The 24,980-nt window shown below is 34.9% G+C and overlaps 3 protein-coding genes across 3 annotated transcripts; all 3 read right to left on the bottom strand.

The window, feature by feature from the left end:
• Nucleotides 1–5,155: 5,155 nt before the first annotated feature.
• LOC114729521 (altered inheritance of mitochondria protein 32-like) lies at nucleotides 5,156–7,385 on the bottom strand. The gene is made up of 5 exons (XM_028916531.1): nucleotides 7,131–7,385; nucleotides 6,919–7,004; nucleotides 5,685–5,990; nucleotides 5,506–5,589; nucleotides 5,156–5,321 (listed from the first exon to the last, which is right to left on the bottom strand). Exons 1-5 carry the CDS (start codon nucleotides 7,365–7,367, stop codon nucleotides 5,156–5,158), a joined length of 879 nt encoding a protein of 292 aa, XP_028772364.1. The 5' UTR covers nucleotides 7,368–7,385.
• A 3,984-nt stretch (nucleotides 7,386–11,369) lies between these two features.
• On the bottom strand, nucleotides 11,370–15,447 carry LOC114729497 (protein kinase PVPK-1-like). Its single transcript, XM_028916495.1, is given in 4 exon segments — nucleotides 11,370–12,339; nucleotides 13,347–14,290; nucleotides 14,293–14,414; nucleotides 15,243–15,447. Coding segments are annotated over 3 exon segments (1,887 nt in total). The 5' UTR covers nucleotides 14,395–14,414; nucleotides 15,243–15,447; the 3' UTR covers nucleotides 11,370–11,498.
• A 6,047-nt stretch (nucleotides 15,448–21,494) lies between these two features.
• Nucleotides 21,495–24,955, bottom strand: LOC114729514 (uncharacterized). The gene is made up of 3 exons (XM_028916523.1): nucleotides 24,697–24,955; nucleotides 24,463–24,588; nucleotides 21,495–21,893 (listed from the first exon to the last, which is right to left on the bottom strand). Exons 1-3 carry the CDS (start codon nucleotides 24,739–24,741, stop codon nucleotides 21,714–21,716), a joined length of 351 nt encoding a protein of 116 aa, XP_028772356.1. The 5' UTR covers nucleotides 24,742–24,955; the 3' UTR covers nucleotides 21,495–21,713.
• Between the last annotated feature and the right edge of the window lie 25 nt (nucleotides 24,956–24,980).

Here is a 24,980-nt window from a genome sequence, read left to right as displayed (position 1 = left end):
ATTTCTTATTATAAAAGACATTTAATACTTATAGCATGTTTTATATATAAGAGACACTTAAAATTGTCTCTAGTTTTTTGTATTGATTTTGTATTTACCTCTATTTATTTTGTCTTCAACTCATATTCTCTCTCCCTCCCACTTCTTTTTCTTTTAATAATTTAATTATTCTCTCTCATACTCTCTCTTTATTAATGGGGGCATTATTGGAAAAAATATTATACTTTTTACATATTAATTGTCTTCAACTAATTTTAACTGCTTTTCTGATCAACATAATTTGATTATTTGTCTCTTATAATAAGAAACAGAAGGAATTAATTAAAAGAAAGCCGTTCCGGAGACGGGCACTTTCTTTCTCTCTTTTTTTTCCTAGCGAGTAATGATTTCAATCTTTGAAAGCATAGTAAATAGTAACACGAAGGTTCATCTGAGCCTGCGTGAAATGAAAGGCAAGAAAAACAGAACCTTCTTAAAAAGGTTACTCCTGTGTGACAAACTTATCTGATTTTCCTTTAATCTATAAAAATACAGTTTTTTTTTAAGAGTCAATATCTAAAAGCATCAGAGTCTTCATTTGATGTAATCAATGTAGATATTTATGGCACGGGAGATTATATTCAATGAACACGTAAGACAGAAGAATATGAGATTTTTTTAAAAAAATTTATTCCATTATAATACATACACTCCTCAAATCATCAATATAAAACTTAATTAATTAATTTGAATAAATTAAAAATATTAGTTAAATTAGTTAATATGATGTATTTTTTTTGGAACATTATAAGTATATTTTTTAATTTTTAATTTTTCCTATCCTTTTCCCACTTAATTATTGTTTGGAACGTATTAATAGGGGTTAATTTGAGAAAAAATTGATAAATCCATAAAATAAGTTAAACATATAGGATCAACATCAACTACTCGATTAGATTATACATTAAGAACCGGAGGAGTGCTTTATTCATAACCATAATCCTACACATAATTTTAACCGATAAATAGTAAATAATTTAATAACAAAATGAATGAAATAGTGAAGGAATAATAAAGGTTACTTGCAAAATAAAGTAGATACAAACACGACTTCAGACATCTATAACGTAAAATTAATTGTTAATAAAATACTCCTCCGGTGTTAATATATGACTCAATCATTGAGTTAGTTTTAGTTTTATTTCTCATATTTATCAATTTTCTCTAAATTAGATATATAAATATTCCTTCAACCATAACCAAGTAGAAAAGGGGGAGTTGATATTAAGAAAGATGATTATAGTGTTTTAGGAAAAATGTGTCACTTTTCTTATAATTAACTAACTTGTCTAACTTTTTTAATCTAATCAAATTAATTAAATTGGTCTTATATTAAGAACCGGAAGAATATTAAAATTGACTCTCTTACTTTTTCTTGGCAATGCATTCTAGAAATTTACGCATTTACTTCTCACAATTTTGTAAAATTGTTCAAATGGATGTTTTATAATAAAACACCATAAACAAACATTATTATTTTAGAGCAAAAACTCCCAATAAAAAAAAAGCGCACACATATTTTCATGATTTGTTTCCCCTGCATATTATGTTCATGCAAGCGCGTGAAGGCACATGGGGTGAGGACAGTTATTACTTATTAGGTAACGGCTAATGCAAGGTGGTAAGTAGGATCCGCGAGGGGCCGAGTGCCAACTGCCGAAGCAAACTAGTGAGTCAACATTTGACTTTTCTATCTTGAGCTGAGCTGATCGCCAAGACTGTGGGGGGATTTTAGATTAATAAATTATGTGATTCGCCCTCACTGTTCATATTTGATCGGCATCCGTTCTTAAAAAGCTAATAAATATCACTTCCGGTCTTTAATATAAAACCTTATTTGATTTTTATTTTGTTCCTGAATATAAAATCTCAATCCACTTTATTTTTCACATTTACTCAATTTTTTTCTAAAATAGTCCTTTTAATAATTATAGTTCTAGTTAATACACTTGATTAGTAAGGATATCTTAGAAAAGACAACACCTATTTAGGACCAATAACTAACTCAATTTATTTCTTTAATTTCCTTAAATTAGTCAACTGACTCTTATAATTAGAATTAGAGGTAACATTTTAAGATGTCGTTTTAACGCGGTAGATTTTATTGAAAATTAAAAAAAATGTGGCTTGGAGTCCTTCAACTTTTTTTTAATTACCAATTCAACCTCAGAACCATGCTTTAAGAATTAACTAAAATGACTAAATTATATCGATAAAATTCAAAAAGAAAAAGAATGATCAATGCAGAAAAAATAGATGAACCCGAAGCACACCGCCATAATTATTGCTGGCTCAAACATCGGAAATCAGTGGATTCCGGACGGTATCGTGTTGTAGGGCCAGCTTAGGACGGCTCAAACAAATATTTTTGCTTTTTTTATTTAAAAGACAAAATGCATCAGAAAACTTCAGAAGAAACAAAGTGTCAAAGTCAGAAAGAAATACAACCAAAAATAAAATTGTACTCCCTCCGATTTATTATTATAAATTTCAAATAAATAATAGATAATTATTTAAAATAAATTAAATAAAATAAATAAGTAAGAAATCTACTTTTATTTATAAGTATACCTTTATAATAAATGAAAAAATATATAAAAAATGTGATAAATAAGAGCATAGTAAATGAACGAGAATAAATAATTAAGAAAATTTTTTAAAAAATATATTAAATGCTCAAACAAATCATAAATTAAACTTCGAGTATAAAATAGATTTTTTTTTAATTTAAAACTTATAAATAAAAATAGAAGGAATATAACACAAAATCAATTATCCACAATTAATTCAAAGCAGCACTGCAAAGACTACTAACAAGCCTAACGCGTCTTCATTGTGGGGGTGGGGTTCAAAGAATCATCTCACTTTTAGTTTATAAGTAGTATGTTTTTTTTGGGGGCCAGATCTTATTAATATGAGTTAAGAACAGTTTTTTTGGAAACAAACTGTTATAAATTTAATAATTTAAATTAAAGTTGTTCCAGCATTTCTCTTATATAACTTAATCAAAATCAATGTTTTTTAAAGTATAAACAAACGGCCAAGATAGTACTATATACGACAAATCACTTGCATCTGATTTTGAATTGGCTTCGGAACATAAAATGAAAATTGTTCCAATGACATTAAAATTGATGTATAGCATAAAAGTGAAGTTTCTTATAGATTGTCGTTGACAATGCCCATATGAGATACGTAATCTTTACAATTGTCTTTCTATATTTTAATTTCAAGTATGCCCATTTAGAAGTTCATATACATTGAAAAGTGAGGAAAGGAAACACGAGGGAGAGGCGCGTGGCAAAAGGGTCATCATCGTGTGGGGCGTGAGCCGGGCACATGACGCATGCTCTTACGATTTATGACCAGTTCAATGGCGACGCGAAGGTGGCGGGGACCTATCTTTGTTGTTCTTTTTCTAATTTCCCCAATTAAGTGGGCCTTCCAGATTCTCCAGCCCCGCTCTGTGGACACTTTGGGCCTACTGTTACATCCACATTCACTTCTCTCATCATATGCTTCTTTTCTCTCTCCCTCCATAAGAGAATCTAGAAGTGTTTTCAACACATGATTAATTTAAAGGATCCGGTTTTTGTTGTTCTACCTCTTATCCTTAATATAAAACTTATTTTAATTTTTATTCTGATATTAAATATAAGATCATGATCTACTTTGTCTCTCGTATTTATGTATTTTTTTTCAAGATAGTTATTCTAATAATGGTAATTCTAGCCAATACGCTTAATTAGTAAGAATATTTTAGAAAAAACAACACCTATTTATTACAGATAACTAACTTAACTTATTTATTTAATTTACTTAAATTAGTCAACTAATTTTTATATTTAAGATCAGAAGTAGTAGTTTTTTTACATCCTTCCCATCATTTCACGGACATTTTTACAACAATCTCAAAAGATTGAAAATGAAATTTACAGAGACACTTTGATTATGTGCCCAACTATGGCAGTGTGTGAAGAAATTGCGGTAGAGATCGCAATCTATGATATATATATATAAATATATATATATATATATAACATACAACATCAATTATAAGAGGCCATTATATGATATAGTATATAATAAAATAATCCACATTGTTTATAAAGTCCTAGATATTGCAAGCTAGTCTAGAGGCAAAGCGGAATGCCCAGCCCTGACCCCAGGAAAAAAAAAAAAAAAAACCAGAGAGAGCGAAGTTTTTGGCAGAGTTTGTCTCTTGAGTAGTCATGAAAAAGATAAGTTAGAAGTAAAAATCCCATATATGAATCTATGATTACTGCCTCTAACACATCCTTATCATTCACTGGCTTACTGTCCCAAATTTAACCAACGTAATTTGATAAGTGGCATCACATATAATAAGATTCTGCAAAGATTATTTGCAGTTGAAGTGGTTACTTTGAAGCATCAGGCCTTGTGGTTGCAGTCGCAGTCACAGATATGTGACGGGCGACGTGGGAAGACAGAGAATCTTCTTTTGAGCGAAGAGAAGAGAGAAGAGACAATTATGCAGAAGCACAATTTCTTTTTGCGCAGAAATGAGGCGTTTGTTTAAACGAGAGAGCAAAAACTTTTTTGCCCGCCAATTCAATCCAAGACAACACGCAGGAGATATCATAAAAGCACATTGGATTTGCCTGATAAAAACCCAGGTGTGAAACAGGAAGGCTAGTTGCAATCTGGCTGCATCCGCAGGTCAGTTCGATGTCCATCTTTTTATTATCATGAGGGTGATAGGATCCTTTAGTTCTAGTTTTAGGCCGAAGAGAAGGAACTTTCTCACGTCGGCCGGGAAAAGCTATTCAACTTGTGTGCGCGTTTTCATGCTGTCTTTTAAAATTAAAAAAGAAAAGAAAAGAAAGAAGGGTCCTGGTAACAGTAGACGACTAAAAAAAGAGAAGGAAACGGAAGAATTTGATGTAGAAAAGTTATAAATCCACACGACAAAGACTAAAAAGACTTGGACGACAGCATAATGCTCACAAAAACTAAAGAGAACTTGGACGAAAGATTGACGCTCACATTCATGGTGGCGGGGACCTGTCCTTTTTCTCATTGCTCCAATAATTAAGTGGGCCTTGCCTTCGAGACGCTCACGCACCGTTTTGTTTCAGTTTTTGTCAGAACTTGGAGGACTCATGCAACAAGAAACCCCATTAGCACCCTGGCAACAACCACCCACATTTTGATTCTTGCCCTTCTCTATAGGTTCTTCACTGGGAACTTTCTGGCCATCTGTTCCCCTGACTTCCTTAACTGATTGCCCCATTTGGCACCTGCAAAAATTTGCATGCAAATAATTTAGCATTCCTTCTGTGCAAGAGACTAAGAAAGTACTTGAGATGCATGCAGCTGATTCCATAAATCAACACTTAAGAACACTACTAGAGAAAATATCAAGTCTAATTATTCACGTAGTAGACAGACTCAAAGATGCTTGTACTGCCCGATCATACTAACCTCAAAAGGCGCTGTATGACTTCTCCTTTCGCAATATGATGATCCAGAAATTCAGGCACATCATTAGGAGTAACATAACCGTACCTGAAATTAGTTATCAAGAGCCACATAAAAAATATCAATATTTAATAATCTCTTCAACGTGGAAGAATAATGTTAGATGAGATCTGAGAGCCTACCAGTGACCCATAATTTTTCCATCTGATCCTGGACAGTATATGATTACATTGCCAGCATATTTATGGCCGCCTAAATGAGAGCATGCCCAGACAAACACCTGATCCTTCAAACCTCGAAGCTCAATTTCCTCATTAAACTTGTCGATGAGAGCTGGCCCACAAACACCACATCTAACATCACGGCTTGCATGAGAGCAAACAAACACATAGGAACCAGCCATCTCATCCGGGACTCCAGCAGACCATGGCTTCCCATTCACCATAACATCTTCCACAAAGCCATCGATGTTTGACACTGTCAAACCCCTTCAATCAGAAAAAGACAAGACCTCAGAAATAACACAACGTATTTAATATAATATAAGATTCCCTAACTTCTTAAATATTCAACGTGCACACTACATATTTAAATTTTTTAATTAATTATTTTGCAATAAAAAATCTTTTTTTTTGGTTGAAAAATGATAGTTAAGATGCTGTTATTTTAAATTTTATACCTATTAAAATAATCATTTAAAAATCTAAAAAAATGAAATCTAAACCTAATCTAAACTTTTTAGATCTGATGAGTTTATAGATACTTATTACTCTTGATAAGCATCCAAACTCATTTCTTAGAAAACACGCATGCCTTTGAGACATGCCTTTGAGAATTCAGATATGACCTGCTTTGAACGACTCTAAGAAACTTCAATTTGCAAAGTTGTAAGATATTCACACGTCATACTTTTCTGATCTTTAATGTTGAATCTAATTATTGAGTTGATTTTCGTCGTAAATGTAAAACCCATTTTTCATGTTTATTAATTTTTTAAAATTATATTTCTATTGATACTCCTTCAACCATAATCAAATATGAGAGTGTGTGAGTATATTAATGAACATAATTATAGCATTTTAAAAAAATATGCCATATTTATCATAATTAACTAATTTACTTAATTTTATTAATCTAATCAAATTAGTTAAATAAGTCTTATATTAAATTAAGGAGGAGTACTTACTAGGGAATTGGTATTTCGGATATAGTTATTAGACTCAAACAAGCTACATTTCTGCCAAGGCTTATCACACAAAATAGTGAAATTAAAAACACATTCATTCCAGAGCAATAAATCCGATCCATAGATAAAGCCGTTACAACTCCAGTTCAACAAATACAGCTAGGGGCATTACGCTAAGATCATATATATACATAGTAGCAGTAAGATCGTAACGTGTTCAGAGGGCTTACCTATATTTGATCATTTCCGGGAAAAGCAACACGTCGCCATCCAAGAAGCCAGCCTCCTCTCGTGCCTCGCATACCGTAATCTTAGTCTGCCAAATAGAATCAAACCACCGACTAGTCACCACACGAATCAATCAACTTTCATCGTTCAGAACTAACTCAACTACTGAGCAATGCAACTATTAAGGAGCCTAATGACCAGATTAACCACAAACCTTTATGGTGATATCATTCTTACGGGATTTAACAGTTGTTGCCAGAAGCTTCGGGAGCGGATCCGAGTCAGAGGTCTCGACGTTTGAAGGCCAAACCTGGCGGTTCTTGTAGCAGACGAACAAGTGACGGTCATATGCATCGGCGGTGCCGGCGAGATTCTCCTTGTACAACTCCGGCCTGCTGAATCCGTGCTTGGAGTCATCGGCAGCAGCGATGGAGAAGTTCTCGGAAGCCATGAAGAAAGCCAGAGATAGGGTTTGAGGAATTTCTTAGTTGTCGATGATACTGATGCGGGAGAGAAAGGAACCCGAGAGGCTATCTTAAAGGGGCGCAGTGAGCTTCCAGGGAATGAATTTGAGCGCCACGGTTGCATTGCATGCGCTAAGCTCGTAAAATATAAAAATAATTTTTAAAAATGATCTTCACTCGTAATTTTTCTTAAATTATTAACTATTGGCTCTGCTTTCTGGAAACGCGGCATTAAGGTGGACCCCGTTTGATACCTAGGAAAGAGGGACAGGGATTGAAATTGGGTTCGGATAATATAAGATTGGGATAATTAAAATATAAGTCTTTATAGTTTCAACTAGTTTTTAATCAAGTTCTTATAATTTTTTTCTTTTTTTTATTAGATCCTTATACTTTCATATATTTTTAATCAAATCCTTATAATTTTTTTCTTTTTTATCAGGTCCTTATTGTTTCACTTTGTTTTTAATTAGGTCCTTCTAGTTTTTATTCTTTATTTTACAAATAATAACATTTTAAAAATAATAAATTATTGTAACAATCTTATGTCAATATTCTTTTAAATTTTTAGTTAAACAAATATATTATTTATTTTCAATTCAAATTTTTATAATTATAAAATTCAAATTATAATAATAAATTTATCTAAAATTAAAATATGATTATAAATAATTTATATTTAAGTATAATTATTATTCTGATTATTTATTAATTACTAAATGATTATATTAATTATTTTGTCCAATTATATAATTATTAATTTTAAAGAATAGAGTTAATAAATAATTTTTCAAAAACTATAAAGCACCTAATTAAAAAAAAAGTGAAACTATAAGGACCTGATAAAAAAATAGAATAGAAGGACTTAATTAAAAACACACGAAAGTAAAAGGATCTGATAAAAAGAAACAATTTTATAAGGATCTAATTAAAAATCAGATAAAACTATAAGGACCTGGAGATTAATTACCCCTATAAGATTTATTGACTTTTCATGTTCGTAAGGTACGATGTATTGAAAGATCCAATTTCAATATCAGCTTGCAATTTGTCCCCATTCACGGTCACAGCAGAAAAAGACAAAAATCATATTCCTATATTTAATATAAAAGCTATTTAATTAATTTGATTAGATTAAAAAATTTAAGCAAGTTAATTAATGAAAAAAATATGACATGTTTTTCTTAAAACACCATAATCATCTTTTTTAATATCCTTTCTTCCTGTTTTACTTGATTATAGTTGAAGGAGTATTTATAGAGATAATTTAAAAAAATTGATAAATATAATAAATAAGTTTTATATTTATGATCAACATTAATTTAATAATTAGGTTATATATTAAAAATCAGAAGAGTATATTGATCCTGGAATAAAATAAAATTAAACGAACATGGGCGATCTATGTCCTATGATGTGAGGAGCTTCACAGTCCCCATTGTGCTGGTTCCCCGTGAACGATGAGACCGAAAACTGGCACTGTTTTAATTTCTTTTTTTTTTTAATATTTTAATAAGTACAAAATTTAGAATAAATATAATTTCTTAACCATTTTTTTTTCAAAATTATTATTTAAAATTATTAATTAAAAATTTTAAATTTAAATTGGTGAAATTATATTAGAGCTTGTTTTTGAATAATTTATAAGAATATTTTGAATCATAACTTACAAAATACATAATAAAAATATGAAAAAAAATTTGTCTTAATTTGCATACAAAATAATTTATGTGTTTATAATAGTAATTCTAACATACTTGGCCACCACGATAGCACAATGATGTTTGTCATCGTGTGCGCACGTGAATCTGACTCCTCTCACATGGCTTGCCGTCCCTTCCCAATTCCCATGCATAATTTTATTTTTTTTATTCTTTACCTCAAAACCTATGCGTTATTTTATTTTACGCATTTAGTAAAGCTTCTGCCCATGTAACAACATGTTTTTTTTAATCCGATCGTACACCGTATATAGGATTTTTGGATTTTTTTCCACCTGAGATTATTTAGATTCTTTAGTGCGTTTGCGTTTAGAGTCCCCCCCCGGGGGGTAAAAGCGTTTAGAGTATTTTTATCCACATAAATTGTTCTCTTTTTGTGACAAAGATCCACATAAATTGTTGAAGTTTATGTATAGAGCTCCCTTCGTAGAGAAATATTACAACATACCACTATTGGAGTAATTTTTGTGTGTCTATATGAATTATGATTTGTAGTGTATAATTGTTTATGTATTAGTGTGTCTGGATTTTTTTTCCTGATAAGACTCTTCTAATTCTTAATATAAGATTTATTTAACTAATTTGATTAGATTCAAGAAGTTAGGTAAGTTAGTTAATTATAATAAATACGACATGTTTTTCCTAAAGCATCATAATCATTTTTCTTAATATCATTCATTCTTTATTTATTTGATTATAGTTGAAGAAGTATCTATAGGGATAATTTAGGAAAAAATGATAAATATGAGAAATATGTCTTATATTTAGAACCAAAATTAACTTAACAATTAGGTTTTGTATTAAGGACTGGAGGAGTATATGAATAAAGCATGTAGTTTAAAATATTCTTGGTCCTTTAATTAATTTGAAAATATTAAAAAATTATTTAATTTTATTATTTATAATGAATATGTGTTGTCTTTTTTAAATTATCTTTATTAATTATATGTATTAGAATAAAGTTTTTTTAACATGATTGTTTTGAGAAAAATAAATAAATATAATAAACAAATTAAATGTTTAATTAATTTTTATATTTAAGACAGAGTAACGGCCAAAATACCTTAAAGAATGTTAAAGCGAGGAGACAAAACGCGAGGAAAGAAGTTTGCATGCGACATGACGCAGGCTCTTACGATTTCTAAAGGCGGCGGGCAGTGTGACACTGGGACCTATCTTTTGTTTTTTGGTAATGCAATCTGCTGTTACTCCAAAAGTGGGCCTTCTTTGGTCAAAACTTAAGTGGGCCTGCCAGGTTATCAAGGCCCGTCTTGTTCACAGTTGTTACGTCCGCATTCACGCCTCTCATCATATGCTTCTTTCGTCTCTCCCCGTCACAGAACCTAGACGTATTTTCCAACCGTGATTGATCCAAAGGACCCCGCTTATTTTATTGTAGTTTTCTTTTTGCTAGGAACATGTAATCTCCCATTAAAGACAAGTTTGTTTGAAATAATATCAGACACTTAATTTGAGACCTTTCCTAACAGAAATTTTGTGAAAACTAACCTCTTCTGCAGACTAACTCTCATTAGTTAGCCTCTTTACATTATTTTCATGTCGCTTCACAAACATTTTACCACAATTTCAAAAGATTACAAAAAAAAAAAAAAAAAAAAGCAGAGGGGCACTTTGATTATGTACCCAACGACAAAAGTATGTGTTAGGAAACTGGCAGCGAAGGTCGCAGTCTTTAATATATCGTTCAAAATCGATTAGAACTTAGAAGCCACTATATTTACCTTGTATAAAATACCAATGCCAGCACCTCAGTCTGACGTACCAAAAACAAAAAGGGCCTATTTGCGGGGTTAGCACCATATCAGTATATATAATAATCAGGATTTATTATATAAAGTCATAGATATTACAAGCTAGTCTAGAAACAAAACGTAATGCCCAACCCTAAGAGGAAAAAAACTAAATAAATAAACAGCGAGAGAAGTTTTCGGCAGAGTTTGTCTTGAATGGCCATGAAAATGTACGTTATCAGGAAAAATTAAGCTAGTGATGTGTGAATCTATGATTACTGCCCCTAACATATCCTTATGACTCACTGGGGCAATATCCGAAATTTATAACCAAGGAAACCAACGTAATTTGATGAGTGGCAATGGCATCACAGGTAACAGGACCCTGCAAAGATTATTTGCAGTAGAAGCGGTCACTTTGAAGTATCAGATCTCATGGTTACAGTCGCAGCCACAGGTGTGTATGGTGGGAAAGGTGAGAATCTTCTTTCGAGTGCAGAGAAGAGAGACGAGCCAATTATGCACAAACACAATTTCTTTTTGCACAGAAATGAGGCGTTTGTTTAAACGAGAGAGCAGAAACTTTTTTGCCCGCCAATTCAATCCGATACAACACACAGGAGATACCATAAAACACATTGAAGGATCAAAAGAAATCAATATCTAAATAGTTACCGGCAGGCTTAACGCCGGGCACTTTCTGAGCCGCCATCTCTTTCAGGGCCACTATCCTTGGAACCTCCGGCGGGTTTGCACACCGTATCAGTGCCCAATTCACGTTCTGAAAGAACGGGTGCTGTTTGATCTCCGTGGCTCCTCGTCTATAAGCCAGACGATGTTGAGGCTCTTTCACGAGCAATCCTCTGATCAAATCCCTAGCAGCGAAGCTAACGGTGGGTGATTCTGGAAACCTCAGTGGCTGCCCCACCACGTTGAACAGAGTCGCTCTGTTAGCCGACCCCTTGAACGGCGTTCTTCCGAACAAAAGCTCGTACAAGAATATCCCGAACGTCCACCAGTCTACTGCACTTCCGTGGCCTTCGCCTTTGATGATTTCGGGTGCTAAGTATTCGTGTGTACCCACGAAGGACATGGAACGGGCGTTTGTGGGTTCGGCGATGAGCTCCGGGAGAGGAGTCACCTGGTGTGGCGTTTCGTTCTTTGGCTTGGGCTTTTTGTCTTTCTTGGATTTGCCGGATAGAAATCGAGGAGTGAAACAGGAGGGCTGGATGCAATCTGGCTGCATCACGCAGGTCGGTTCGATGCAGGTCGGCTGAATGCAGTATCCCGAAGTTCTTCCGTCCAGGGTTGAGTTTGACGATTTTACGAGAGTCGGACTCACGGCGCAACGCAGAGAGAGGTCGAAGTCAGAGAGCATTATGTGACCGTCTTCACGCACCAACACGTTCTCTGGTTTGAGGTCTCTGTAGATGATCCCAAGCATGTGAAGGTATTCCAAAGCAAGAAGAACTTCTGCTACATAAAACCTGTACGGCAAATACCAGGTGAATGAATGGAATAATAAGCACTTAATTATCTTTCATGTGACTGCGTCTACTTAACGGGTTATTTGCTATATTTATTTCAATATTTTGACCATGTTCGTTGGATAAGACTTGGGAGTGGCGACACAGCATAGCAGGCTATTAGAATGGCAACGTGATTGATAGGATATCAGATTCTCTTTAGCAGTCAATCAAGCTCGAAAGCTATGGATGACAACCAACATACACCAATTATTCGAGCTGGAAAAAGAACAGAAACTGATGATTGAGACAAAAGATATGAGCTAAAACATGCGAATTTGATTGACAAGTAACTGTGTGTGATAGGAGAATCTAGTCATGGAATTCACCAGATTGAAATTCACAAGGTCACTGTTTGCAACACCAAAAATAGTTCATAGAAATCTCGAATAATCACAATAAATGGTGCAGAAGAGGAAATAGAGACTAAACTAAGCAGAAAGGATGTAAGTAAGAAAGCAAAGAGCACCCAAGAAAAAAGAGGGAGAGATATAGCAAGCAAGAAATAGTTCTGAAACAAGACTGGGATTCTCATTCCCCATCCTGATTTGAGAAAACATGGCAGATTTTAGGCAATGACAGCGGACAAGGAAAATTATCTTTCTCACTTGAAAATCTCAGGAACCACTTTAGCGAAATAAAATGGATTTCCAATGGAGGTAAAAGATCCTAGAATCATAAACAAAAGGTCGTCTTTTTTTTTTGCTATTTGACCAAATCTAAACCTTCAAATAGTCATCAAAGTGTACCTCATGAAAATCTCTCAGCACAAGGTCATTTCTCTACGTACTCCCAAGGAGATTCCCTGAACCACTATAGCTCCTCACTACTATCATTTAGTATTCGAGTTTACAGATCCCAGAATATGGCATTATCTAACATCAAATTCACTGACTCATGATTATTTGCATACCGTCCAGCACGTCGTTAAACATGTACAGAGGCAACCAGGAACAAGAATAGCTCACCTGGCAGCATGCTCCGAGAAATACTTCCTAGGCTGTCTTTGCCTCAGCGCATGCAAGTCCCCACCAGGGCAAAACTCCATTACCAAGCAAGAGAACGTCTCTGTCTCAAAATGTGTATATAATGTGGGCAAAAAAGGGTGATCCAGAGACTGCAAGATCTCTCTTTCTGTCTGAGCCCTCAGAAGCTTCTTCCTACTAGCCAGCTCCGTTTTGTTCATTATCTTCATTGCAAAACATGTCCTTGTGCCGCTTAACTCTGCAAGATGCACACTTCCTATGTCTCCACATCCCAATTGCTTCAACAATCTGAAATGCCTCATTTCCAGCACCCCATCGCGAGCTCGCACGGCTTGAATCGCTTCCCATCTTATATCATTAGCCTTGTGAGGTTTATACAACGCACTGCTCAAACTACTGGTGCTACTCTCATCACTCACATCGCTCCCAGTACTCCCTCTACATATACTGGTCTTCCTGCTCTCATTGAAGTCACAAGAGTTAGTGGCTTCACCACTTTCACCTGACTTATCCACACTAACACACTCACTCACTTCAGTATTGACGAAACTTTGTTTGGCTTCTGAATAGGTAGCTGCAGAATAGAAGCTATTCTGAGGACTTGCACAAAAAGTTACATCTGACCGAGAGCAACTCTTCGTTTGATCACCAACTCCTTTAGATGAGGCTGATATGCCTTTTGCATCATGATTCTTTGTTTCTATCGTAGATATATTCTTCCCTGAACTAATTTCTCCTGATTTTCCACTAGAATTGTGATGTTGCTTGGCCGTATTTGGCAGTTCTTGATGCTGCACATGGTTGATTTCCTGGTAAGGATGCTTTTGGTGAATCTTAATTCCGTAATTAGGATGACCAGTGTGATAGGTCGTGGAAGGAGCCGCCTGATTTCTTGATGATGCTCTTAAGGGAGGTCGAGAAGAAGATTTGGCGTTTCAGATGTCGAAGGAGAGTCGTGATCTTGCGCAGAAACCGAATTCTGAACCTCTGATATAGACTCGCCTCCATTGACAGGTGACTCCATCGACATATCCTACAAACGTACTCTCACTGCAAAATCCAACGAATCGCAGTGAATTACTGTGCCTGCTTAGTTAAAAAGCTTTGAGACAAAGCTATTATTTACAGAATCTTCTGCACTGAAAACGTATATCACATCTTTATATTTTTTAATTAAAAAAATCTGTCCGGATAATTATAGGGGTTGACATAAAGGACATTAATTGAAACGACCCAGAAGCAAATTCAAAACGGCCCAAATTTGAAGGGAAAAAAACAGAGAAAGAGAGAGAATCTGCAGAAGACCCCATCAAGCCATCACAGATTCAATCTCCGGAAAACCGTCCAATCGAGGAGAATCACAAACATTACGGAGTAAATTACACAGCGACGGCTGGCCCTAAGTGGAAAGTTGTGAACAAGAAAACGAAGTCCAAATCAGATGAAAATAAACACTCCTAAACCCGGAAAGAGAAGACACTTCATGGATGAGAAAAATATCTAAACAATGACATTAGACCTGGAGAAAAATCAGAGAACTCTCACACGGCAAGGCGAAGCGTTTACAGGGTTCTGAAAAAGCCAAGTGACTCTCCGGCCGCTGTGAACTTCATGGTGGGAAGAAAGGAAGGAACAAGCCATAACTTGAAGAACCAAAAGATTGCTTAAAGCCGCTTCCTGTTTTAGATGCCAGATGCATTTAACTATAATACCTAAGTTAAAGTTCGATTCTTAAGAAACCTCCATCAACTCTCTTTTACACTTCGCTACTAGTCAGGAAGACGCAAAGGAATAACAATTCGGGGTGAGAGGGGAAAAAGAAAAAAGAAGAAGAAAACCATAAAGAAAGGAGCAAAAGTACAGAGCAAGAAAGAGCACCTGGTCACAGAAGAGAAAGAGTAATGCAGAGCGAGAAATGCTTCATGGCAGAGCAAGTGGTGTGTAAGATTCCAGTTTGGCAGAAAGTGAAACAGCTTTGAGAGATGTCTTTCCGAAACTGCGAAGAAGAGCCCTCAGATCCGATCGAAGAAAAGAAGGACCAAAACAAAAAATAAACTGTAGAGGAAAACAGCAATGATAATAATAATTAAGAGCTGTTTTTGGGCGTCGTAGAGAGAAGAGAAAAGGAAAGAGGCTTGCGTTTTTATTTATTTATTTATTTTTCTTGTTATTGTGGTGGTAGTTTTCGTCGTGATACGAGCGAGAGCGTCTTGGAGGAATGGATACGAGGGAAAACGAAGCCAACTTCAGAAGCAAAGCTAATAAAAGGCGTCCTTATCTTTTGGATGTTCCCTCTGCAAGAAAACCCACCCTCTCGCCTAGACGTTGTTTGTCCTTGTTTCCCCTAAAATTTTAAGCCTTTGATTACGCGGAGAAAATGGCTTCTCCTATGGGGCACCCTCCCATTTACGATCGGGGGAAACTCCCTTTCTCCTTTTAATATTCATTTCTGGGTCCTCTTTCCTTGTATTGGCTTCAGCTACGATAAAGTTTTGCAATGATGAAATACCATGTACACTGAATACTTCTGATTTGTTCTCCACGAGGCCGAGTCGACTTGTTTAACTTTTCATACATGTTGCAAGCTGCCCAAAAAAAAAGGACCAGATGATATATTTGAATCACATTGGCACTGTAAATCTATGCAATCTATATATATATATGATATAAAATTTTATGAGAAGTTAACCCGCTTCAAAATTTTATATCATCGCCCTGGTTTTAACTTCACTGAAACCTAAGGCATTCCCTCCTTGTTATATGTATTACAGGCATTCAAAATCTGGACCATTCGTCACCTCCAGGCCAAGAGATAATCTTATCATGTTCTGTTTAACTGGTCGGCCAAGTACAGGAAACAAGTTTTGACAGTACATTATGGAGATCAGAGCTTGGTCTCTGTACGAAGAAAAGGGGCATCCAATTCATTTTTTCTGTACTAAATATAAAACGCTTGTTATAGTATAATATAATAAAGGCAAGACTTTGGATGTTTTGATAGTCTAAAATAATAAGGACAAGAAATACGCCATATTAACTCATCCTCTGGAATTATCTCGTAGTGTTTGAGGAGTGATAATGGTGGGATACTTTTGTTTAGTGTAATTATTAATAAGATTATTACTATAATAATGTTTTGTTGGATAGGAATCATATGAGCATGGAGATTTGGCATACATTGTTGTTCTTGACCTCCGAGCTAAACAAGACCACGTCTGACATGTCCATTGAGTGTGGACATATTTCTGCTTTCACCGAAAATTGCAAACATTTTTTTATATATATAAAAAAAAATTAAAGATAGGGTCATGTTCTGTCAGAGGTCAAGAATCTTACACGAAACGACTTGAGTTGCGGTTGAATTAATATATATAAAAAAAAAAACTAAGAATATGAGATTAGACAATGCAATTTAAGTGTGTAACAAATATTTTATTAGTCAACGACATATTCTGTTTTTTTAATAATTGTAATAATAATTGACACTATTTAAAGCTTAATGATATTGTCAAAGCGATGCATGCTAGTATTCTCTAATCTCGACGATGTCATTTTCAAATACGACCAATTAACCGTTTTTTAAGATCACGCTGAGGCGGAAAAAAAATCTAAAAAGTAGCATCACGGAGAAAATATCGATTGCACATAGCCAAACGGCTATGAGAAAGGGGGAATATATATATATAACGGATAAATAATACTACCTCTAATCTTAATTATAAGAGCTAATTGAATGATTTGAGGTGATTAAGAAAATAAGTTAAGTAAGTTATTTGTAATACATATGTGTTGTTTTTCCTAAAACATCCTTGCTAATCAAGTTTATTGGCTAGAACTACCGTTATTAAAGGGATTACCTTAAAAAAATATATAAATATGAGAGACAGTAGATTGGGGTTTTATAATTATGATCAAAATAAAAGTCAAACGAGATCTTATATTAAGGATCGAAGGTAATATCTAATTTTTCAGATATACCGAGGAATGAAAAATAAGTAATGACCCTTGACACAATCACACGATTCATGAGCCGATGACTGGATATTGACTATTGAGAAGTATTTCTCGGAGAAATGCCATCGCCTTGTTAAAACCAAAAAAGAATTCAGAACTTATATGGTACAGTATAGGTAATAGAAAAAAAAAAAAAGTTAAATAGCTTTCCTCATGAAATTTTAAGTTAGAAAATACTGAAAAATAAATTTCCCTGTTAAGTATGAAATAATTTTAATTTGACTTTGGCCAGGGAGAATAGAAAGAAACGGGGAAGCATGGCCAAAGCAAGAAAAAGGCTGAAATAATTGCGTGTTTTTTTGTTGTCCACCCTCTACATTAATTTCCAGCGTGCGCGCCCAAATCATTCCCTGTTTTTCTCTCATCACAATAATTAAATCAACCTGATTCTTATATACAAAATTTGAATTTCTGGCCAGTAAAAATTAATCAGTGTACTGTTGAAATTTGGGGGGGGGGAGAAACATATAGCTGAAAGTACAAAGAGCAGATATCATATCATCCACATGAATAGAATAGCAATGTACGGTAACATCACCGGCGGTGATCTAGGGCACGTCACCGATGAATATCAATAGATAAATGGGTCTGTGGCTTTTTTTTTTTATAAAAAAAATTTAAACCAATCAGGATTAGCCAAATCGTCTGTTAAGGACATTGGAATCCTGTGCACATGGTTAGTCAATAATAAGTGATATAATTTTATCCACAGCATGCTCTTAAGGATATAGGATAGTGACTATCACAGCCTCTAAAAATAAAATCAATTGCCTGTATAATATTTTGATGGGCAAAAAAAAAAGAAAAGAAGAAAAGAATGAATTTTTGTGTCTAATTTAGCCTTAACATTGTTAAATTTATTGACAAAAAAATCAGTATTAAGGACCGAGAATTATTTTTAAATACTGAAATATCAATTTATTTTTTTAATTAATCATAATTGGCACAAAAAGATCGTTTGTCAGATTCAGGGCAACAACATCTAAAGTCATTGAAAGGAGTCACATGGCCGTTAAGTAACGGCGCGTATTAACAACAATGGCGGGAATACGGAAACCTCACATGCGAGCACATGAATCTGACTCCTACCACGTGGCCGGCTGTCACTTCCCATGCATCATTCTATTCTACGCATTTGGTGAAACTTTCCCCCATAATCACACAGTACTATGTTTTTTCCCCCTTTAATCCAGTCATACACCTTTATTTTAATTTTATCCAAATTCCTTTATAGAGCTATTTTTGCGAAGAAATCTTATAACACGTTACGGTAATTTTTTGTATTTAAATAAATTATGAAATTTGTAATGAGAGATACTATTTGTAGCAATTTTATATTTTTATGTTGATATTGATTCGTAATATTTATGTACTAGTGTGTGCTCTGATTATACATGAATAAAGCATACCGTTGGAAGATGATATAGTTTTATTTTAATTAAACAGATTATTGAAGATAGTGATATCTGAAAAAATATGGAAGTTATCTGCTAATTTGAATACACATGGTAATCATTCTATTGGTATAATTAATTCATAATAGTATAATTAAGACCGGAGGTAGTAATTAAACAAGGATCTGAAAATGGGAACTTTAAGAGTAACAGCAACAAAAACAATAGTTTTTGTAACGTTTTTTTTAAAAAAATCTTAGACTGTGAAACTCTTTTATAATGTTGTAATTCTATGTTTCTTAGACTCTTGAAAACTCCATAGATACTGACTTTGGAAAATACTTTCTTCTTTTATAACTAGTGTAAACAAAATAACACAAACTATTAATGAGTTTAAAGATTCTTCATAATTCCACAAAATTGAGTGAAAAACTTATAAAAATTAAAAAAAAGAAGAAATTTTCGAATATTTATTATAAATTTCAAACTTAATTCTCAAACATGAGTTTTTTTTTTGGGGGGTATCCCTCGTACTGTTCAATTCAAATTAAATTATTTTAATCTATCTGGTTAACAGGCCAGAAACAGAGCGACTTACTAGTTTAAAATTTAAATTATAGTTGGAGTAATTGTTTTAAAGTACGGACGAATCAGAGTGAGTATGACTACAAAAGAAAAATAATGAGCTCCGTAGCTATAAATATTCAATAATGAATAATACGCTCAATTTTTAGTTTTTAGTGAATAAAAAAGATGGACGGCGAATTGAGGAGTGGAAGATGAGGAAGGGCCCGTATCAAAGGAGGGGGGAGGGACACGTGGACCCACCAGGTGCAGTCCAGTCCAGAGTGTGCGCGAGAGAAAGAGACCTTTATGGTAGTTGAGTAGTCGCCATGATTGTCACCACTTACATGCTTCTCCATATCATCCAATAATTTGGTTAATTAATTCTAATTCTGGCTGTGTGAAAAAATAAAAAGAAAAATAAGACATGCACTTTAATACGTTTTTTAAACTATTTTTGAAATTTTGCGAGAGAGGCTAATTGGTAGTTCAAACAATTCAACACGTGTTTATATATGTGTAAACACTTTAAATCTTTTTATTTTTTCTTCGTATTTTAAGACATTAAATTTCACATAATTTTTTGTTTTTTTTTAAAATTCGATTTACGAAGCCTTGTTTAATGAGACTGCAAAGAAAACAAAATGAAATTGATTTTTATGAATGTGAAATGGCCTTGGACTTGATATCTCCAAATAAAAAATAAGCACTGTTAAGAATAATAATGCTTTACAAGAATATAAAAGTTTTTTTTATAATTATTGATCGAAGCAAATGGGGGCAGCCGGCAGGGGGCAGTGGGCCTGGTCGGGAAAAAGGGGGCCCTCGGTGAATCTCACTACGAGCGTGAGTATAACCATTCACATTTAGTCTTTTTTCGCAAAATTAACGCTACAAGTTCTCTCCCTATCAAAAATTGACAGCTCCAATGCTCCATTGATATAGGCAAGGAGAAACTCGGACACGAAAGCAGGAAATTTTTCGTACAAGGCATATGTGTGTATTTAAATTTAAATTTAATTAATATATGAGACTCACACTGAGATGAATTATCATGCAAAAAATAAATAGGGAGACGTACCACGTATGTACATGAATGAATGGATGTGGGGTCCTCAACAGAAAATGATGGTGGTGGTGAGGTGGGTCCTCAGACAACGTGCAATTTGTGGGGACCACTTTAATGTCACCAATCATCTAAACATGTTTCTCCCATCATTTTCAGTGTGCACTACCCTCTCATCATCCCCTTAGCTCTCTCCCCCTTTCCATCCTCTACCACCGTGTTCATCTCCATCCTCCATAACTGCAATTTCAATCTTTCTAACCTCTTAATTGAGCTCCAAAAACCCAACAAAAAAAGTTTTTTTTTTTCACTTTCCCAAACAACTAGCTAGCCTGGCTTGCTACTGTTTTTTTTTTTTTTGTGGGTATATACTAGATATTTACTGCTAATAATAATGAGCAATCCCCTCATCGTGGAGCCTCCACTTAAAGATAAACAGCTGGCCACAGGATGCTACTGTTGTTTCATGGAATGAAAAACCTAATCTAGCCCGTCATGGTAGGTGCAGTTCCATTCGTAACTTCAGCTGGCAGTGCCTATCCCTTAAAATAAAAAATACCAAGTTTTGAAGCAATTGTTTTTTGATCATGCGAAAGATCTGTTCCTATATTCGAGCTCTACAGGTTACAAACGAGCAGTTCATGAGAATCGGACTTGCTTCAAAACAGGGAATAATAAAGCTATGTGCTTTACAGTATCAATCTTAAAGAGAGGAACATATCGGCAGTCACAACTAGCTCACTAATGCAGCCTTATCTGTCCCATATGTTTGTGCACTTTGCACTAGAGGGATTGAATTTAACCCCTTGACTTAATTATTAGCGACCTACCCGACAAGACTAGGCACCACAACTGCACATTGCTCATGAAATTGTTGTGCCATTATACTCAATATCAATTCTTGAGGTCGGTCCTACGTTTAAAAGGACTCTGCCATTCTTGCCTGTGCTGCACGTGGGGGTTCCTTCTCCTTTCTGAATCAAAAGGTACCCCTCAAGTGCAGGCTTTGGGTTGTAAAGTACCACACCATGAAAAACCCAAACATGAATTTCCAACTTACCACGTTACAAAGGAGTTGATAAGTCATATAGGTACAATACTACAAGGCAATGATTATTTAAAAAAAAAAAAAAACTGACTAGTTAGGTCCCATGAACTGGATAGAAGCCAACAAAGTTCAGGACACAGCAATATAGAACTAGGCCTTTTCATTTCGCCAAACAGCAATGTAGATTTTAATTTACCAGACAAATACACAGGATCAGAACGATACATCTTGTTATCAGATAGGTACTTGATTAAATACGTTTATCAAGATTGTTCTAACAAGTTTTCTAAATATAAATTCAATATGTATCTCCCAGTGGACAAAACATCAAGTCTTTTCTCACCCAGTTCGTATTTTCCCTTCCGAAGCTGGTACCGGTGTGTCACAGCTGAAATGGTATAAGCATGCCCTTCTATTGTTACACTCTCCCCACACTGCAAATTCTGCATTCGGAAGAAAATAAGGGGAAAAAAACAATAAGATTATGCATTGTTTTGTGAATGGCCAGTTGAAAAGGTTGCATGTTTTTGTTTCCATTCTCACGTGTTGGAACACTAGTTTACATAATTGAATTAGCAAAGTATTATGGGCAACATGACAGGTGATCAATTATATTTTAACAAACTGTAGCAGAAAAGGTTCAACTAAAGAATCTACCACTAATTTTTCTGAACCCCAAAGGTAACTGACATCCACATATACGAGACGGAATAACTTGCTTCAAGTCCTAATCTCATATGGGCCCGTCTACCATTCCCTTATTAGAGATTTGGAAACAGCAAGATCCAATGAATCAATCACAGCCTTATTCTTTACATTATTAAATTAGATATACCAAAAACTTGTTCTCCTTTGCTTTTAGCTACAGTGAGCTTCAACATGTGGAATGTCTTCAATTATACGCTTATCTGCTTCCTAGAAGTGACTACACCTCACAGCCATAAGTTTTCATGTTAGCACGATATCTGCCTGATCTATATAACACACGTCTTCAAGTTTCAATTGTGAAAAGCTCCATATTAAGAAAGCATGCCAAAGGTCTGCAATCTTCCCTTTAAAGCAGCCTTTCACAGGAAGGGATATCTCTCAAAGCAGAAACAAGCCTATCATGATTAACAGCCAATCCTTGTCTGGTAAGCCGGCCAAGGGCTCACCATAAGAACCAACATGTGGATGGTTCTCACTGTCCAAAGTGTAGTTTCCATAACAATTTGATATATACTCCAATTCAAATAATCTAACTCACACTTTAGCTTCTACTAGCAACTTACCCATATCTAAACCTTCGCAACTAAGACCGGAGACCTTTAGAGTTGATTCCATGGTACCAACAAGTCAATAACCGGGGGAGGAATTCATGCAACAGAGTGCGTGTAGCAAAACATTACTGATGGCATCATAAAACTGCCCACATATTGGCAACCTTATTCATTATTGGCATGCATGCTTCTGTCGTTGTATACAGCTTCCTCATTAACTTCTCTAAATTTATTATGAGTATACCTCTTGCCTTGGTGCATATGATCCCCTTAAAAAATTGAGGTAGGTACTTTATTGTATTAGCTGTTGGTAAAATCAGGAAACTCACATGGAAACAAATAATTATCTGTTTGACATTTTCACTCTCTTTCAGTAGTCCTTGATAGCCACTCTTGTGTATCAAAGGAGCAAAAGGTGTTGCGAGACTTCTACTCTTGTACCAACGGGTGCTTATCAACATGCAGCAGCTGATGTGAGGTCAGAGGAAAACTGGTACAAAAATTACCACCTCCTCATAATTTGTATCATTGGTGATATGGATTTGCATTGGGTGCTCATCAAAATTAATGAGCACCCAATGCTCATCGGATCTGGAATTTTATTTTATTTTTTTAAAATGATTATTTTAATAGGTATAGGATAAAAAATAAAGATAATCTTTTAACTATCATTCTTTGAAAATATAATTTTTTCTATTTTAAAATAATTATTTAAAAATATTAAATCTGGACTGTCCAAATTACATTTGAACAGTGAGCACCTGATGAGCACCAAATACGGATCCTTGGTGATATTGATTCATCTATGAGGGTGCAAAATGTAGAGGCTGAAATAGCCATGTATCTAGACTTAGGCACATTTTAGTTTCTAACAGAAGTTCATTGAGCTGAAGGTGTTTCTTTCCAAGGAAAGCCAGTTGTATTTGTTAATGGAAAGCATTGCTATTAACTTATCAGCAGGACAGTCTAGGATGGTTGTTGGCCTTCATATAGGTCCTCAACATTGCCAGCCAATTACACTGCAATAAAACAAATTTGGATGAACAAAAGTGGAGGATATGATCATTCATCATCACCAGGTATCAGCCCAGGCTTCCATTCTCACAAAGTAATGCTATCAGCATAAATAAGCTTCGGATCGTGATCATAAGTGCACCAATTCTTTTATTCAGAAACACCAAAGATTGATGCTCAATTTTCCAACATCAAAGCATTTTAGTGACCTCTTTAAGCCAAAAAACAGCCACAGAAAACATACTCCGACGGGTCTAGCTTAAGATTTCTTCAAAGACGTCAAGAAGCTTAACGAATATCTACTTGAAAATGTTGCCCCGACTCAATGACGCCAAAATGTCAGTTCCAGTACCCTATCAATTAAGGAACTCGCATGATATTTAGATCCTAGATTGTGTTGAGGGAAAGATCATTTTACCAACCATTACACCGGTGAATTTCTGGAATAAAATGATTCATCGGGCATAGACTCTAGAATTTCATTGTCGGTATTATCCCTTGTTATAGTCCCATTCCCCTGGCAAACCAAAACAATCCACTGTGATATTCACTATATTTAAACTCTTAATTCTTCAGGTATTTTTTTTAATAAAGAACTCCTAATTCTGAACTTCGCCTTACCAAATTACCCTTTACGTCTAAGCTGAGCAATTCAAACCCGGCAAATGGTTTTACTTTCTATTCAAGATTAAAGGTTTTGAATTCAATTAAAATAAAAATAGAAGAGTTGGGGCCTTACAGGGGGAAAGCAACGAATTCCCAGACTCTTGGGTGGAGGGGTAATCTCGATAACTTTGTACGGGTGATTCTTATCTCTTTCTCGTTCTCTGTCTCTCTTCCTGCACGAAACCCCAAACGACCTTGTCTGCAAATTTAAAATAGATAAATAAATAATCAGAGGAACCAGAGAAGAATTTGGAAGGGAAACGTAGGACAAATTGAAAACTCCACAACAGTTCAGGTATAAGGACACCTTCTGGTAAGGACCGAGGCCGATGGCGCAGGTTGGCATTGCCATCCTTGAGATTCCAATTTTCGGGGGTCTCCAAAATTTTTTTTTCTATTTTCCTTTTTGCGGCTACTCCAAGTTTTCCGCTGCTACGACCGTTCGACGACACCTGCCTGACGCCAATTCTCGGTTCAAGCTGGTATCCGCGTAATTGTAGCTACGATTTCAAGAGGTGAATGCCAAGCCAGAAAAATTTCAAGATTTTTTGTATGGTGGGATCACACAGGAAATAAGGAAAATGCAAGACA

Source organism: Neltuma alba, unplaced genomic scaffold (genome assembly GCF_004799145.2).
Source record: "Neltuma alba isolate B1F8T4 unplaced genomic scaffold, ASM479914v2 tig00012640_pilon, whole genome shotgun sequence".
NCBI lineage: Eukaryota > Viridiplantae > Streptophyta > Magnoliopsida > Fabales > Fabaceae > Neltuma > Neltuma alba.
This window is presented reverse-complemented; position numbering and strand designations above follow the sequence as displayed.

Excerpts from the sequence above, each read along its gene's own strand:
- LOC114729521 (XM_028916531.1), bottom strand. The coding sequence starts at position 7,367 with ATGGCTTCCGAGAACTTCTCCATCGCTGCTGCCGATGACTCCAAGCAC. Across the intron at positions 7,005-7,130 it reads AGAATGATATCACCATAAAG|ACTAAGATTACGGTATGCGA; the intron begins GTTTGTGGTTAA and ends TCTATTTGGCAG. Across the intron at positions 5,991-6,918 it reads CCGGAAATGATCAAATATAG|GGGTTTGACAGTGTCAAACA; the intron begins GTAAGCCCTCTG and ends TTCTGATTGAAG.
- LOC114729514 (XM_028916523.1), bottom strand. The coding sequence starts at position 24,741 with ATGGCAATGCCAACCTGCGCCATCGGCCTCGGTCCTTACCAGAAG. Across the intron at positions 24,589-24,696 it reads GCCTCGGTCCTTACCAGAAG|ACAAGGTCGTTTGGGGTTTC; the intron begins GTGTCCTTATAC and ends TTAAATTTGCAG. Across the intron at positions 21,894-24,462 it reads GAATTCGTTGCTTTCCCCCT|AATTTGCAGTGTGGGGAGAG; the intron begins GTAAGGCCCCAA and ends TTCCGAATGCAG.